Source organism: Stigmatopora argus, chromosome 4 (assembly GCF_051989625.1).
Source record: "Stigmatopora argus isolate UIUO_Sarg chromosome 4, RoL_Sarg_1.0, whole genome shotgun sequence".
NCBI lineage: Eukaryota > Metazoa > Chordata > Actinopteri > Syngnathiformes > Syngnathidae > Stigmatopora > Stigmatopora argus.
Window position 1 is genome coordinate 22,889,460 of NC_135390.1, and position 14,449 is coordinate 22,903,908.

Genomic DNA, 14,449 nt, shown 5'->3' on the forward strand with positions numbered 1-14,449 from the left:
AAAAAGCAAAAATAGCACAATAGGCTAAATGGGCATCGGTTATGAAGACAGATAACTACAGCCTTTAAAAAACAACAACATTACAGACTGTCAGTGGAACAAAAAAATTGCACTTGAGTATTTAGCCAAACTATGAAAAAAGTGCGACTTATAGTCCGGAAAATACAGTGGTACTTTTTATTTACATTTTCTGCTAGCCCGTCCAGTCAGGCCTCTGGATTGGACGTCTATCGCTGTCAATGCCAGTCAATTAGTAAAAAAAAAAAAACTAAGCAAATTAATTTGTTAAAAACTGATTTTTTTTGCCTGATTTCCATATTCTGAAAGTTAGTTAGTTAGTTAATAATAACAATGTCTCAATACTTCTGTACGACCGACTATCAAAAACTCTCTTTTTTGACCACTGGCCAGTCTTTAAACGTTTTTTTTTTTTTTAAGGGGTGTACTCACCTTTCCGCTGCTTTTCTCCCGGGTGTCCCGGCCGGCGTCGGCGTACGAGCCGTGTCCAAGCTCCTCCGGGAAAAGCTAAGACGGCATCCCACGGCCCTTTTGAGGAACCACCGAGGTGAAACGGCGAGCGTGGAAAGCTGCTCGCCAGCGGGGGAGGGCCGGCACAAACTCTGTGAAGGGAACCAAAAGAGTTGTGTGGCATCCCAACCCAAAAAAATAAAAAAAGAGTAGAAGAAGAAGAAGAAAAAAAGGGAAAAGGGGGGAGGGTCGTTCAGACCACGCAAAGTGGAAAAACTGTCACACATGGAGGAAGGAGGAGGGGACGTGCTTCTTCTTCTTTTTTTTTACCTTTTTTTTCACATGGATGGATGGCTTAAGTCGTTGGCTGCCATAGATGGAGACAGGCGTCCAATTCATTTGGACTGGGAGGGTTGGCAACTGGAGAAGAATGAAAAATATTTTATTGGAAATAGAAATATAAACAGACTTTTTTTTTTTTTCTGAAAAAAATATATAACCGGTGGATAAGTGGGCCTCAGAGTTCTGGGTTCGATTCCAGGTCGGTCCTCACTTTGTGGTGTTTGCATGTTCTCCCTGGGCTTGTGTGGGTTTTCAACAGGTGCTCCCGTTTACTCCCATGTCCCCAAAACATGCATGCTAAGCTAAGTATATGCTAAATTGGGGCGGTAGCTCTGTCCACTCTTGCTTGTTTTGTGTTTTTGCTGCTTTTCTGTCTTAATGATTTGATTTGGTGATTCTTAATGATCCCATTTACTTTGATTTGCTTTGTACTTTGTGCTTTTGCTTTGTTGTTCTGTCTAATCACCCTCTGCTACTACTGTCACAATAAAATTTCCCGAATACGGGATGAATAAAGTTATCCAATCCAATTGCCAAACCCTAGCTGTGATTGGTTGTCTTTTGTCTCCTTGTGCCTTGCCATTGGCTGTAGTTGGCTGGCATATGCTCCAGCACCCCCTGCGACCCTTGCGAGGATAACCGGTTCAGAAAATGAATAGATAAAAGAGAACCAAAAATAAAAGAATTTAACATTTATAAATTATTCCTGTCATTTATTATTTGTCAGTTAAAAAGTACCACAAAAAAGGAAAAACCCTAAATTTAAGAAAAAAACAAACAAAACATGAAAATGATCTAAAAAGGAAATTCAGAACGTTAGAAATAAAAATGCCAACCAAAAATACATTTAAATGTAAAAAAAGAAACAAAATACACAGAAAGCTGTTTACAGCAAGAAAAATAGATTAATGTTAAGAAATTTTCAAACAATAAACCAAAATGAGGTTATCAATGTTCACTTTTTTTTTCTATTACCTTTAAATTTAACTGTACTTTAAATACAGTACTATCTATGATTTAGGGAGGTTCTGACTTTCCTTGCTTCCTTCACATACTTTTTCCAAAAACACATTTTAATCTTCAACACCGCCAGCCCCTCCCAGGCCAAAGGAATTGGACAGCGGGGATGACTGCCAGCGAATGACGCCAGAGCGCATGACTTGAACACTTACGTGAGCGTCAGCTGTGCGTCGGTCGGGAGCATCATCCCCGGCGAGAGCGGCGTCACGCGGGCCGGGGACGACAGCCGTCCGTCCATCCGTCCGTCCATCTTGGGGCGACACGCCGGCCGACCTTGGCGAGCAGCTGCCGCGCTGCTTATTTTTGGTGGCCTTGTTTTCCCCGCTTGTCATCTAGATGAAGATGTCCTGCCAAATATAGAAAAGTGGAAGAATGACAACAATGTTCCCACAGTGAGACTTTCTGAGAGCGCTCAGAACTGAATTGAATGTCAATATGGGGTCAAATTTCAAGGCCGACTTTGCAAAATAATCAGGAACTTTGAGAATATCGGAAAATGTCATAAACGCAATGCAGCGTTCGTTCATTATTTTCTTTAATACATTTCAGGCTTATAAGGGAAAGTTTAATCATTTGTAAAGACATTTTTATCAAGATTAAGTTGAACTATTTGTTTTTTTTTTACACTTGAGACCCTTTTCAGGGCAAGTGAATAGTTTTAACTCAATGAATGCAATGACAATGAATAAAAATAGATATACACACTTTACATCGCCAATTAGTTTTTAATACATTTAAGACTTTTTAACAGGATTCCACGGAAATCCTTTCATTACAATAGTTATAAATAAAAATGCCATAAAAACAAGCTATAAAGAAATCCAGTAGTTTTTGGTCATTCTCGATTTGAACGATTATTGACGTCATTGCGATCACGAGACGCTACTGCATTGTTATCACTACGTATTAGGCTAACGTAACCGTAGTTAAACGTGTTTGATGACTTTTAGTGCCACCTAGGGTACATATATTAGTATGGCCATCACAAGACTACAATACGTATTACATTTTGGACTACAAGGGCCTGGCGTCCACTTATGACATCATTTTCTCAGAAACTACGTCATGTAAAAATCTTTGTTTTTACACTCTTCAGGTCCCAATTAGCCGACATATCAAAGAGAAAATAAAAAATACATGCGAGGGTCTGGGTGTTAGGAGGTTAAAGCTAAAATACCTTTACTGTACAACAATTTCAGTAAAATGTTCACTTTTAACGTCTTGAAATAAAAACGCTTTGAAACCTAGCTAGAGCAAGCTAGCCAAACGTCGTGTAATTTTCGACGAAAACGTTAAACATCGTGGACAAACTATTGAAACAACATTAAAGATTATAACTTTAAAGAGACGTTAACCCAAATAATTCAGTTTTTGTTTGGCTTATTTAGGTGAGAAAACATACCGGGCATTTCTTTCGGAACATGAAGTTTGAGTGACAATGAATTAATGGCGAACGTACCGGAAGTAGCATTCCGGTCACCAGGTGCAAACGGAAATCAAACTTTTCAAATTCAAAGACGTTAATTTTTAAATAAAGTGAAAAAAATACATAGTCGTCTATTCTGATATAAAATTTGAGGTAACCTACATGTCATTAAATGAGAATGAAACATATTGCTGTTCCAAAAACTATGACGATAATGCCATTTAAATAAAAATAAGGAGTTCAAGCTTAACTAGTTATTATGTCATACTGATTACATTAGAGTTAGAACATGATAGCTATATCTTAACTAAGTGTAAAAAGCGAAATTTAAAACAATTTTTCGTTTATGTACGAAAGATAAGGCGGAAAAATACGCGACTGAAAATGACGCACTTCCGGTGTCATGGCAGCCTCCTGTTGAATCCGCGTGTCATACCTCTCTGAAGGTTCCTATTTTGTTATTATTTATCTCGGAATGAATGAGGCAGCAATATGTTTGCGGATTAAAACCCGACACAAATACCTGTTAGTGAAACATCGATATGAAAAAAATTACCAACGTATTATTGTCACGAGGCGTTGGCGTTTATTTCCGTACTTTTCCGGTCGACTTGCAGTGAAAAATAACATTCAAATTGTGTCCCAACTCCACTTGAATTGCATTTATTTACCACATTTAGATGGCGGACGCCGGCGAAGTACAGGGCCGCGGCTTGAGGTTTGCTGAGGAGCAGATGAGACGTCACGGCTGGAAAGATGGTCAGATGTTTTTATTATCCCATCACATCCACTGGCGGCTATTGACAGTGATAGACGAACCACATTCGCCTTTTTAAAAATCACTTACACTGTAATTTTGCCATATTGCTACTTCAAAAAAGTCGAGTTAAGTCTTGACTACTGTTATCTTAAGTTTTTTTTCCTGAATTGTATTTGTTTCTTCTAGCAAATGTCTACAATGAAGCATTCAGATAGAAAGAAAACACCAACCTGCCCAGTTTAAATATATTGGACGTCTACCGTTGTCAATGTCAGTGAATGAGTGTTTTTTTTATTTTTTAGGCAAAGGACTGGGTCGGGAGGAAAATGGCATATCCAAACCCATCAAGGTCAAAGTCAAATGCAACAAAGGCGGGGTGAGGATTCATTTGGTGATGTCTTGGTGTCATGTGATCATTCCATCAGAGTTAAGACTTAAAAACCAATGAATACATTTTAAAAAGTCCATTTTTTCTCTACGCAGTATCATTTTTCCCCACTAATCTTGCATTCGGCAAGTGCGTTGGAAAACAACTGTGGAATATAATATATACAGACGCTCCCCTACTTACGAACGAGTTAGGTTCCGAGCGATTGTTCGTTAGGTGAATTTGTTCGTAAGTTGCTTCAGTGCTATATTTTGTATTATAATTTATGTTTAAGGCCTATATAAGTATATTGAAGGTTTATATAAGTATGTTTAAGCGGCGGAAAGAAGCACTACTCGGAAAAAGGCACACCATACAAAATCTAACTTACAGCATCTCTTTCCGAACATTTTTCGACATACGCCATATGCGCGGACATGTTGGTATGTACCGTTGTTCGCAACTCGAATGTTCGTAAGTAGGGGAGCGTCTGTGCTGCATTTTGCGGACTATAGGTTGTTTCACCAAATAATCTATCCAGAAAGCCAGTTTGATGGTATTTTTCTTGCATTTCTGAGTCAATAACTCCTACAAATTTCACACAAAAGGTGGGCCACAGAGAAGGAGAGCAGTTTACCTTCCAGTGGTGGGATCACGTCTTCAATCAAGCCTCGTCCAGCTTGCAAGTGGAGACCAATCAGGTTTGCCTTCACCTTTGACTCCGTGACATCTTTTCCCAAAGGATGGATATAGTCATGCTCCGTTCTCATCTTTTACTCCATCCAGGACGGCATTTCGCTAAAGAAGACGGCGGCGGCGGCGGACGACGGCGACGACAGCGGGCAGATTTCCAACAAGAAACCTCGCAAGGCCGCGCTAGCCAAAGGCAAACTTTACGGCTGCTTCGTCAAGGTAAAGAAAAATAATTAAAAACCCTTGGTGAGTGGTTGAGACGCACCGACCGGACGTCTTTGTTGCGTCCAGTCGGCCACGTTGCTGTCTGGTCGCGAGTGCCCAGAATCGGCGAGCGGCGACGACGGCGGCAGCAGCTCGGACTCCGAGGACGACCAGAAACTGGATTTGTCCTCCACGACTAAGTGAGAACACTATAAAGATGTTGATTTTAAAGTCATTTCATCACATAAAAAGTGTTTTGAATACGCAAAAAGAAAAAGGTTCACTAATATAATTAATGACATAAAAGTTCCAATAAATATAAAGACATTCAAGTATTTTGTGAAACGTACTCTTGAACTATTTAAAAAAGTACTGGTAAAATATCCTTTTTTCCCCCTCAAAAACATTTGATAGATTTGAAAATATTAAGGAACACCAAAAATACCCAACATTAAAAACATTTATTTTGAAAGACAACATAATGGACTAGAAATAAAATGAAAATCGTATCTAAAATATAGTACACTTTTTGTATGTACGTTGTGCAATGAAAAAAATTGTAAATAAAAAAATATATTTTTTGCAAGAAGGGGGGCGTCAGGTAAGATAGTTTGGGAACCACTGATCTAGGGGAAAATAGTAGAGTCGGGGGCTGGTTTCCGTAGTTGTCCTATCAACTGATTTATTTGATTTTATCGTGATAACAATTTTAGTATTGGTCCATATATAAAGCGCACTGGATTATAAGGCGCCCTGTCTATTTTGGAGAACATTTTAGACTTTTATGTGCGCCTTATAGTCGTGAAAATACAGTATACTGTTTTTTTGGTGAAGAAAAAGTGTCTAATGTCTAATTTCTTCTAGGCTGTCTGATTTGGACCTGATGAAGGTTTGCGGAGGACGCACTGCCCACAAGTTAGTCCCTTCTTCTTTTTTTTCTTCCCCATGGCAAGTACTTTTCCCCCAATTATGTCCTCTTTTTTTTTTTTTTTTAATGTTTAAGGGGAGCCAGACACGGCGTGAACATGAGCGCCAAGCTGGCCCGGCTGGAACAGCAAGAAGCCCAATTCATGGCCAAGTACGCCAACCAGACTGAAGACCGGCCTGAAAAACAGACGTGGAACAAGACTGAAGAGGGCAGCCCGAACGTCCGGGACGCCGACCTCAAAATTGAGAAAAGGGAAAGGAGGCGGCAAGAGAAGGAAGCCGCACGCCCCGGCCCAAAACGAAAAAAGAAGAAGGAACGTAGCGGTGAAATAGAAGAAGAAGAAGAAGAAGAAGAGCAGAGCCATGGCGGGGAATCCCAGCTGATTGTTTCTGAAAAAGTCCAAAAGAAGAGCAAAAGAGACATCCAAGATGGCCACAGTGATCCAAAAACAGCAAAGAAAAAGAAGAAGAAGAAGAAGAAAAAACAATTTCAGGCTAATGACTTGACAGACTTGTGAGATGGGTGACCAATCACCAGAAAAAAAACTCGGACTGGATATTCACTTCAGGTTTCAGATTTGAACAGTAAAAAAATCAAGCGCAAAAATGCAAATTGCTGAAAAACGTGTCAAATTCAGTTTTTTTTTTTATAGCTGTTAACTTTGATGTTTCATTTGAATGGATGAACAGCATTGTGAAAATGAGCAAATCATCCATTCCATCAATCCCAATCTTGTTTTATCAAGCCATTTTTAGTGAACTGGCATGTTGTGAAATATAAAGCAACGTCCCAAATGCAAATTGTGCAAGGGCACTTCTCAGAAACAAAGAAATAGAGGAAGTTCCCCCCCCAAAAAACCACCCTGCCTTTTTTTAAACTCGTCTTCTATCTGGTTTTTACTATCAAAAGATAAATCTACAAAAAAATGGGTCCATCGGGGAGTCCTCAACTAACCAAATGTCCGTTTTTGATTGTCCTGCAGCAAAAAATAAAAAATATGACCTGCACAAGAAGCTTCAGTTCACCCTACATTGCACTTTTTAGCTTTGACACTAGACGGAGCTAGTCGCTTAAACGGCGCCATCTTTTTTTAAACGGGACGATCGTCGGCGGCCTCACCTGGCGCTCGAGACGGACGGATAGGTCTGTGGCGCTGTTTATTTATTCCGGCTTGAATTCCAGGACGGCGGGCATTTGGCAAATGTATCGGTTTTTCATATCGCAGTAGGCTTGGCTCCAGTTGTCCAGCGACTCCGACGTACTGGACTTGGACAACAAGGCGCAGCGGGTGCTGCGGTAGATGCTTTCGCTTCGCCAGAAGCTGAAGGTCAAACAAACGGCTCGGCGTTGGCCAGATGACGACGACGGCGGCGGCGGCGGCGACCTCACGTCTGATTGAGCGCGCGTCCGCCGCGCCACTCCCATTTGTCGGTGGCGATGTCCTTGGTGAGACCCATCCAGTAGCCGTGCTTGTCGTCACGGTAGTAGCAGCTCTTGTTTGTCACAAATTCCTTGGGGGGGGGGGGGAGAAATAAATGAGACAAAGAAAAGAAAGACCAATTTGGTGGAATTCCTGGCTCAATTCCAGTTCTGTGGCCCGCCACCCACCTGCTCTTCTCGGCCGCCGACGGTCAGCAGGCTTCCGTTCATGCGGCCGCAGTGGTCGGCGCTCTGCGTCCAATTCTTCCAGTCGGAGGAGTACTTGTGGTGCAGGAAGAGGTAACACTTGGAGCCGAAGAGCGTCCAATCGCGCGGGCACGCCGTGCACCGGCTCAGCACTGGGCGGGACGGGGCGGGGCGGGTGGCAGAAAAGAAGCAAGAAGGGAGAAGATGGATTGGAAGAAGATAGTCACTCGTGTGGAAGAGCAAGAAGAGGACACATTTGACGAGAGGGGACCACTCGTTTGGAAGAAGACTCCTTTTGGGCACGTCAAAGTAGAAGAGCAATCATTTGGAGCGGTCGCCAAGAGACGGACGGAGACCTTTTATTTGGGGCCTTGGAAGATGAACAAGACTCATCTTAACTCATCATTTACAAGAAGAGGCGAGGAGAGGACCAATGTTACAAGTAGAAAAAGACTCATTTGGCCAATTTTTATATAATGATTTTTGAACAAAAAAAACCCTGAAAAAATGGATTAAAAAATGACAATTATTGATTTTAAAAAGGGGGGAAATCAGGAAATTTGATGTATATATATCTATACTCTTCATATTAATTTGATCCTCAAACAGAAAGTCGGCACTCATCATTGACTTTCCCGGGCCACACAAAATGATGCGGCGGGCCACATTTGGCCCCCAGGCCGTCACTTTGACACCGTGGCTTAGTGTATAGCAAACAAGAGAGAGAGAGAGAAATGCATATTTGGTCTCACCCGCGTCTTTGCCACATGTGATTTAGAAGAACAAAGCGGCTCATTTTGGCAATTTAGAATCATTTGCGCATCAAGAAGAAGAAGAAGAAAAAGATGAAAACGAGTCTAATTTCAAAGATGGCGGAAGAGACGACTGACTTGAGATAATAGAAGATGACATTTTTTTTTGGACAGGGACTCATTTTTTGGGGGGGGGTGACGTGACGAAGGGCAGGCACCTACCTCTCTGCGGGCAGTAGGCCTCCACGTGGAAGACATCCTGGGCGAGGACGGCCTCCAGCGTCCGGTTGAGGCGCTCCCGCTCGGCGCCCTGCGTCCGCCAACGCCGTCGCAGCTCGTCCAGCTCGTCCTCCGTGCCCTTTGCTGTCGGCAGATGGGACGGACGGACGGACGGTCGGACGGTCGGGCCGACGCTGCTTTGCAATGAGACGACGCTGCTTCAAGTACTGACCTCGCAGGGCGAAGACTAACACGGCCAACGCCAGGAGCAGGCAAAGCAAGGCCAGGACGGCGACCGTCGCCGTGGAGACGCTCCTCCACCATTTGCGTGGCGGCCTCCACGCTTCCAGGCCGTTTCCTAAAGACAAAATATTTCCTTCATCTTTTTGTGCCAGCAAAAGAAGACCTTTTGCTGTCTTTGCCATTCATGTGCTTAACTTAGCCATTTTTAAGTTCAATCTGCCCCATTTTATTCACCATTTCATTTCCGTTTCCGTCTTATATCCTTTTTTTTCAACATATATAGTTATTTGATTTCTGTCAATCTTCATGAATATGGATTGTCTGTTTTTTTCATCCATTTATGCAACTTGAAGGTGATTTAATTCTTTTTAAATCTATTTTTGGATGATTTTTTATTGATTGCAACTTTTTAAAGGTGATTAAAAAAATGTTATCCATTTATCGATTTTTTTTTTATTTATTGCAATTTTTTAAAGGTGATTTAAATCTTTTTCAATCCATTTTTAGATTTTTGTATTGATTGCAACTTTTCAAAGGTGATTTAAATATTTTTTCAATCCATTTTTCGATTTTTTTTATTGATGGCAACTTTTTTAAGGTGATTTAAATCTTTTTTCAATCCATTTTTAGATTTTTTTTTAATGTATTGCAACTTTTTAAAGGTGATTTCAATATTTTTTAATCCATTTTTTTATTTATTTTTATTGATGGCAACTTTTTAAAGGTGATTTAAATCTTTTTTCAATCAATTTTTAGATTTTTTTATTGATTGCAACTTTTTAAAGGTGATTTAAATATTTTTGAAATCCATTTTTCGATTATTTTTATTGATGGCAACTTTTTAAAGGTGATTTAAATCTTTTTTCAATCCATTTTTAGATTTTTTTTAATGTATTGCTCTTTATCTTCTCTATATTTGAAAATTTGAGAACCTTGTAAGACGGGCGTCGGGTGGGCGGGCGTCTCCTTGCCGCTGACGTCATCGTAGATGTTCTCCGCCTCGCCCCGTTTCTCTGCAAAGAGTTAACAAGGATTCAGATTGAGTTTTTGTCGAAAGTTTATGCCGTCAAGGACGTCAATGGCGCGGACAACCTGGGCTCCACGTGGCCCGCTCGCTCCTCACGTTGTCGTAGATCTCGACTTCTCTTCGTGGCTCTGAGAAGAAGAAAACAAAGAGGATTTACAGCGGTATTTTAAAGTCTTAACTCATTGACTGCCATTGACGGCAATAGACGTCCGATCCAGTTTGATCAAGCAAACCTTCCGCCTTCAAAACCAAGCTGGTTTTATTTTTCAAGCAAATATCAGACAAGTCGTTTGCTCATTTCCCCACACTGGTTGCTTTAAAAGAGGCCCCCGCATGTGAAAAAATACAGGAAATTATTGGATGACCTGCATGAGCAATTCTGCCGTGAGTTTTGTGATTTTGGAAAAATTGACAGCTGGTGTCATGTTGGTGTTCTCACAAGACCCGCAAAGGGTTCCACAGGAGTTGCCGTTGGAACGGATTGATCTCCAATGTGACAAATTCAACTCCTTGAAAGTCTCGGCGTTTTAGGCTTCATGAAGTGCAGGCAAATTTCCAAACATCCAGAAGATGGCACAGAGGATTCTGGTGTTATTTGGCGCTACATGTGTGTGTGAACAGACCTTTAGTCTGATGAAAACCAAGAAAGCACCCCATTAAATCCCAGATGAGTGACGAGTATGTTCATACTTTAGTCCTTTTTTCGGTTTATGTTTCATATGTACTGTTAACGGATGCAGTTTTTTATATGTATCGTATCTTGTGCTGACCCGGCCCGCCCACCTGTCAAATTTTTAAAGTCAATGTGGCCCCCGGGCCGAAAAGTTAGCCCAACCCTGATCTAGAGTATGTCAAAGATTAAATTGGGGACTCACGGTTGGAGTTGAACTTGACGGTCACGTAATTGAGTTCTTCGGCCATCGTTGAATAAAATCAAAGAAAAATCGGACTAATCCGGCAAAATAAGATGAAAAAAAAAAATCGTATTAATCCAGAAAAAAACGTTTCAAGTTGAGTCGCCGAGAGACCAACACAAATGAAACTCAAGTGTAATTGAGTAAGAACGTCACTTCTTTTTTTCTCCCTTTTTTGGAGTCTTCTGCTTTTTTCAAGTGATGCAAAAAAGAGCATTAATTTGGAGATTTGGGGGGGGGGGGGGGGCATTTTGGTACATTGACACAAAAATCGTGCAGGAAAAGGTAGAGGACGACACGCAAATAAATCTTAAAATGAGCATTACTACATCACTACATTTGTGCCGGTTGGTGTTGCAACAAGTTTCGTTTTTGCTGCTTTACGGTTAATCAAAATACAAAAAGAAAAAAAAGACCTATTTTGGGTGTCATGTGAGTTTTGGCCACTAGGCGTCCCCTTCTTTTTAAAACTCAAATTGCCATGTTTACAAACTTCTGCTTCATCATCACAACAGACAATTATCGACACGTACATATACAATTACAGTCCTTATTCATTACAGCACGTTTACAAAGTAAACGACTGCAATTATATCTATCGGTGCGCGGAACATAAATAAATAAATAAACAAATAAAGAGCCCGGTGGACACGGCTGTTTCAGATTTGTGCCACAAGCAACTCCTCGTTCAAATACAACGGCTTTATCATAATATTCACATGAAAAAAATGCTTCCCTGCCCAACCTGTTGAAATAAAATGACTAAAAATAACTGACAATCACGACTACCAATAGAAAAACTTGCTCAAAGTCAACAAAAACATTGTAGTAACTCGTTTACCTTAAGCACAAAACTGGACGGCAGCATTGAATGGGAATATTCAAACAATAACACCGGAAGTCACAAACAGGTGCTTGAGAAAAAGAAAACTACGGCACTAAACAAGGGACAAAATACGGTCGCTCTCTCTAATTAGTACGTACAACGTTCTCCATTGGGGACATATATCCTTATCAGTTTAGTTTTTTTAATATCTGCTAATAAAATCATCGTATAATCCAAGTTGGATTTCAAAAAGGCAGATATTAGAGTGGTTTAAAAGAAAAAAAACTTATCAACACATCACTGAGGGGTGCTTTATAGGAGGAGCGAGTTTGGAAGGTAAGGCGGAAGTGAAGTGCGCATGTGTCACTAGTCAAACACCTGCGCACCATTACAGGAATTAAAAAAACAACAACAAAAACCACAAAGTCACTGCCGCTGGAAGAAGAAGACGAGGAAAAGGAGAAAAAGAGACGCTAAAATGCTTTGCGGGGGCTTTGTTTGCACTCGAAACTCCCTTTGCGCACTCAATATACTCTACGTGGTGAGTTGCCTTTTATTTTGAAACGCCTAATCCCTGTTTTTCTGTTTTTCGCCTATTCAAATGATTTTTTTCTTGCCTATGACGTCGTTTGCGTATCGGAAGATAGTTCACGAGTTTTACTATTGACTTCTTGATTTCAAGTTAATTTGAATTTTCATGTTAAACGAGGGAGAGAGAGAAAAAATGGAGTAATATGTTCATGAAGCCCCCTTTTAAATGGTTAGCCGGCTAGCATATTATTTTGTAGTCTATTTACCATTAATACGATGGAATCTTGCTAACCATACTTGGCAAAACCATTTTAAAAAAATATTTTTCAACAAATTCACTTCAACCAAGGTGAAGGAAGTCGCCCAACGTCAACAGGAAGTGACCTGTAAGTACCCAAAAAATGAACAATGAAGTGACTGAAATGTAACCATTGCCACTGATAGACATCCATTTAAATGGGTCGTGATTGCTAAAGTTTCATCTCGTGCCGTCAAGTGAGTTATTATTTTTTTGATGAATTTGCCAAATTACGAGTCCGTAACTATCACTTATTTAGGTCTTTTGCCGAGAAAACGCACCTTATGGAGAAGCACTACCAATTTCGTCATATGCAGTTTCTGGGTGTGATGACAATTAGGTTTTTTTTGTTGTTGATGACGACAGGGCCTATATCCAATTATTATTATTATCATCTGGCCAAGATGCACCCTCCCATCAATTATTGTTCACTAGTAATTGTGCAATCCCTTTGAAGTGGCAGCAAATGAATATTTGTTCCCTGGGCCTTCGTTTGGATTGGACGTCTACGGCCGTCAATGTTGAACGGGCATCGCCGCGTTCCGTTTGCTCTATTTGACAGTTGGTGAGTCTGCTGCTGGTGGGCGCGGCGGCGTGGGGCAAATGGTTCGGCCTGGTGTCCAGCATCGGGGTGGTGGCCGGCGTCATCGGCGTGGCCGTCTTCCTGCTCCTGGTGGCCTGGGTGGGGCTCTGCGGCGCCCTCCGACACCACCAGGTGTTGCTCTTCTTTGTATCTTTTGGGTCTAAAAGCAGAGCACCTTTGACCTTTTAGCCCGTTCATTTGAGCCAATGTTAAGCTTCGGTGAACCTTGACGGCGCACGTCAGTACATGATGGTCCTCTTCCTGGTCTTCGTGGTGCAGCTGTCCGTGTCCTGCGCCTGTTTGGCGCTCAACCAGGAGCAGCGGGTAAATAGAAGATAGCTAACCATCATCCGGTCCCGCCTTGAGCTAACTGTCGTGTGTACGCAACCCCCCCTCGCGCAGAACGCCCTGCTGGAGGCCGGCTGGAACAAGTCGGAGGCCACGCAGACGGACGTGGAGAAGACGCTCAACTGTTGCGGCTTCACCCGCGTGGATTATAACGGAAGCTGCCCCGCCGTGAGTGACGCCGTCAAATCACTCCAAAAAATAATTCCGCCCCCCGGAATGGTGCTAATTTCCGTGTTTTTCCAGACGTGTTTCACGCAGGAACCGCCGTCGACGTGCGCCACGTGCTCGGAAATCATCGAGCGCTACGCCGGCCAAGTCCTGCGCTTCGTGGGGGGCATCGGGCTCTTCTTCAGCTTCACCGAGGTTTCCCTTTTTTTTCAATTCCAATCCACTCCTCGTTGGTATTTGGTTGGCCACTTCGGGGCGATCGTCGACTTTGATTCTAACGCTTCTCTGCAGATCGTGGGCGTTTGGTTGGCCCGTCACTACAGAAACATGAAAGACCCCCGATCCACCCCCGGAGCGTTTCTCTGATGGACGGCAAGGAATCGGGTCTCCCGTTTGCTCTCCAATATCGCCAATAAACTGTTCGCCTGAAAACCCATGATACTAAGTCTCCATCAATGTTCCTTCTAATTTTTGGTTTGTCTGGGCAGAAAGACAACCTCCCTGAGCATTTAATGGCGGTTATCCAGGAGTTAAAAATGACCGTGCCTAACTTGGGCGTCGCCACCCAGCAGGCAGGCAGGCAGGCAGGCAGGCAGGCAGGCAGGTGACGCAATAGCGGGAACCGGACAGAACAGGATGACAAAGGAGGCGGCTCGCCCTGTTTTGGGCCATCAAAGCGACCGCCAAAATCGTATTGCCCTGAAAT

At 42.1% G+C, this 14,449-nt stretch overlaps 4 protein-coding genes across 5 annotated transcripts in view; 2 read left to right on the forward strand and 2 right to left on the reverse strand.

Moving 5' to 3' along the window:
* pear1 (platelet endothelial aggregation receptor 1) overlaps positions 1–3,423 on the reverse strand; it is a 33,059-nt gene extending 29,636 nt beyond the window's left edge. The window contains exons 1-4 of one of the 2 annotated variants that reach the window (XM_077599159.1): positions 3,290–3,423; positions 1,983–2,177; positions 799–888; positions 451–620 (exon numbers count right to left, since the gene is read on the reverse strand). The gene's annotated coding sequence lies outside the window, so the exon portion shown is untranslated. Of the gene's footprint in view, positions 1–450; positions 621–798; positions 889–1,982; positions 2,178–3,232 lie in introns of both variants that reach the window. The other variant, XM_077599158.1, reaches the window with a different exon arrangement.
* A 188-nt stretch (positions 3,424–3,611) lies between these two features.
* On the forward strand, positions 3,612–7,215 carry gpatch4 (G patch domain containing 4). Its single transcript, XM_077599164.1, has 8 exons — positions 3,612–3,702; positions 3,937–4,015; positions 4,319–4,392; positions 4,992–5,084; positions 5,170–5,295; positions 5,368–5,480; positions 6,145–6,195; positions 6,284–7,215. Exons 2-8 carry the CDS (start codon positions 3,937–3,939, stop codon positions 6,723–6,725), a joined length of 978 nt encoding a protein of 325 aa, XP_077455290.1. The 5' UTR covers positions 3,612–3,702; the 3' UTR covers positions 6,726–7,215.
* On the reverse strand, positions 5,723–11,175 carry LOC144073396 (C-type lectin domain family 4 member A-like). Its single transcript, XM_077599165.1, has 8 exons — positions 10,951–11,175; positions 10,141–10,203; positions 9,981–10,061; positions 9,038–9,163; positions 8,809–8,949; positions 7,817–7,986; positions 7,598–7,719; positions 5,723–7,529 (listed from the first exon to the last, which is right to left on the reverse strand). The coding sequence occupies exons 1-8, from the start codon at positions 10,994–10,996 to the stop codon at positions 7,370–7,372; spliced, it is 909 nt and encodes a 302-aa protein (XP_077455291.1). The 5' UTR covers positions 10,997–11,175; the 3' UTR covers positions 5,723–7,369.
* Positions 11,176–12,142: 967 nt separating this feature from the next.
* LOC144073399 (tetraspanin-13-like) lies at positions 12,143–14,182 on the forward strand. The gene is made up of 6 exons (XM_077599168.1): positions 12,143–12,356; positions 13,207–13,374; positions 13,471–13,551; positions 13,630–13,743; positions 13,819–13,938; positions 14,035–14,182. Exons 1-6 carry the CDS (start codon positions 12,294–12,296, stop codon positions 14,107–14,109), a joined length of 621 nt encoding a protein of 206 aa, XP_077455294.1. The 5' UTR covers positions 12,143–12,293; the 3' UTR covers positions 14,110–14,182.
* The last annotated feature ends 267 nt before the right edge of the window (positions 14,183–14,449 follow it).

Bases quoted from the DNA above. Each gene is read 5' to 3' on its own strand.
- LOC144073399 (XM_077599168.1), top strand. From the start codon at position 12,294: ATGCTTTGCGGGGGCTTTGTTTGCACTCGAAACTCCCTTTGCGCACTC. The intron at 13,375-13,470 runs GTATCTTTTGGG...GGCGCACGTCAG, and splicing joins ACCAGGTGTTGCTCTTCTTT to TACATGATGGTCCTCTTCCT. The intron at 13,552-13,629 runs GTAAATAGAAGA...CCCCTCGCGCAG, and splicing joins CGCTCAACCAGGAGCAGCGG to AACGCCCTGCTGGAGGCCGG.
- gpatch4 (XM_077599164.1), top strand. From the start codon at position 3,937: ATGGCGGACGCCGGCGAAGTACAGGGCCGCGGCTTGAGGTTTGCTGAG. The intron at 4,016-4,318 runs GTCAGATGTTTT...TTTATTTTTTAG, and splicing joins ACGTCACGGCTGGAAAGATG to GCAAAGGACTGGGTCGGGAG. The intron at 5,085-5,169 runs GTTTGCCTTCAC...TACTCCATCCAG, and splicing joins TGCAAGTGGAGACCAATCAG to GACGGCATTTCGCTAAAGAA.
- LOC144073396 (XM_077599165.1), bottom strand. From the start codon at position 10,996: ATGGCCGAAGAACTCAATTACGTGACCGTCAAGTTCAACTCCAACC. The intron at 10,062-10,140 runs GTTGTCCGCGCC...AACTCTTTGCAG, and splicing joins GCGGGCCACGTGGAGCCCAG to AGAAACGGGGCGAGGCGGAG. The intron at 9,164-9,980 runs GTTCTCAAATTT...TTTTGTCTTTAG, and splicing joins CCCGACGCCCGTCTTACAAG to GAAACGGCCTGGAAGCGTGG.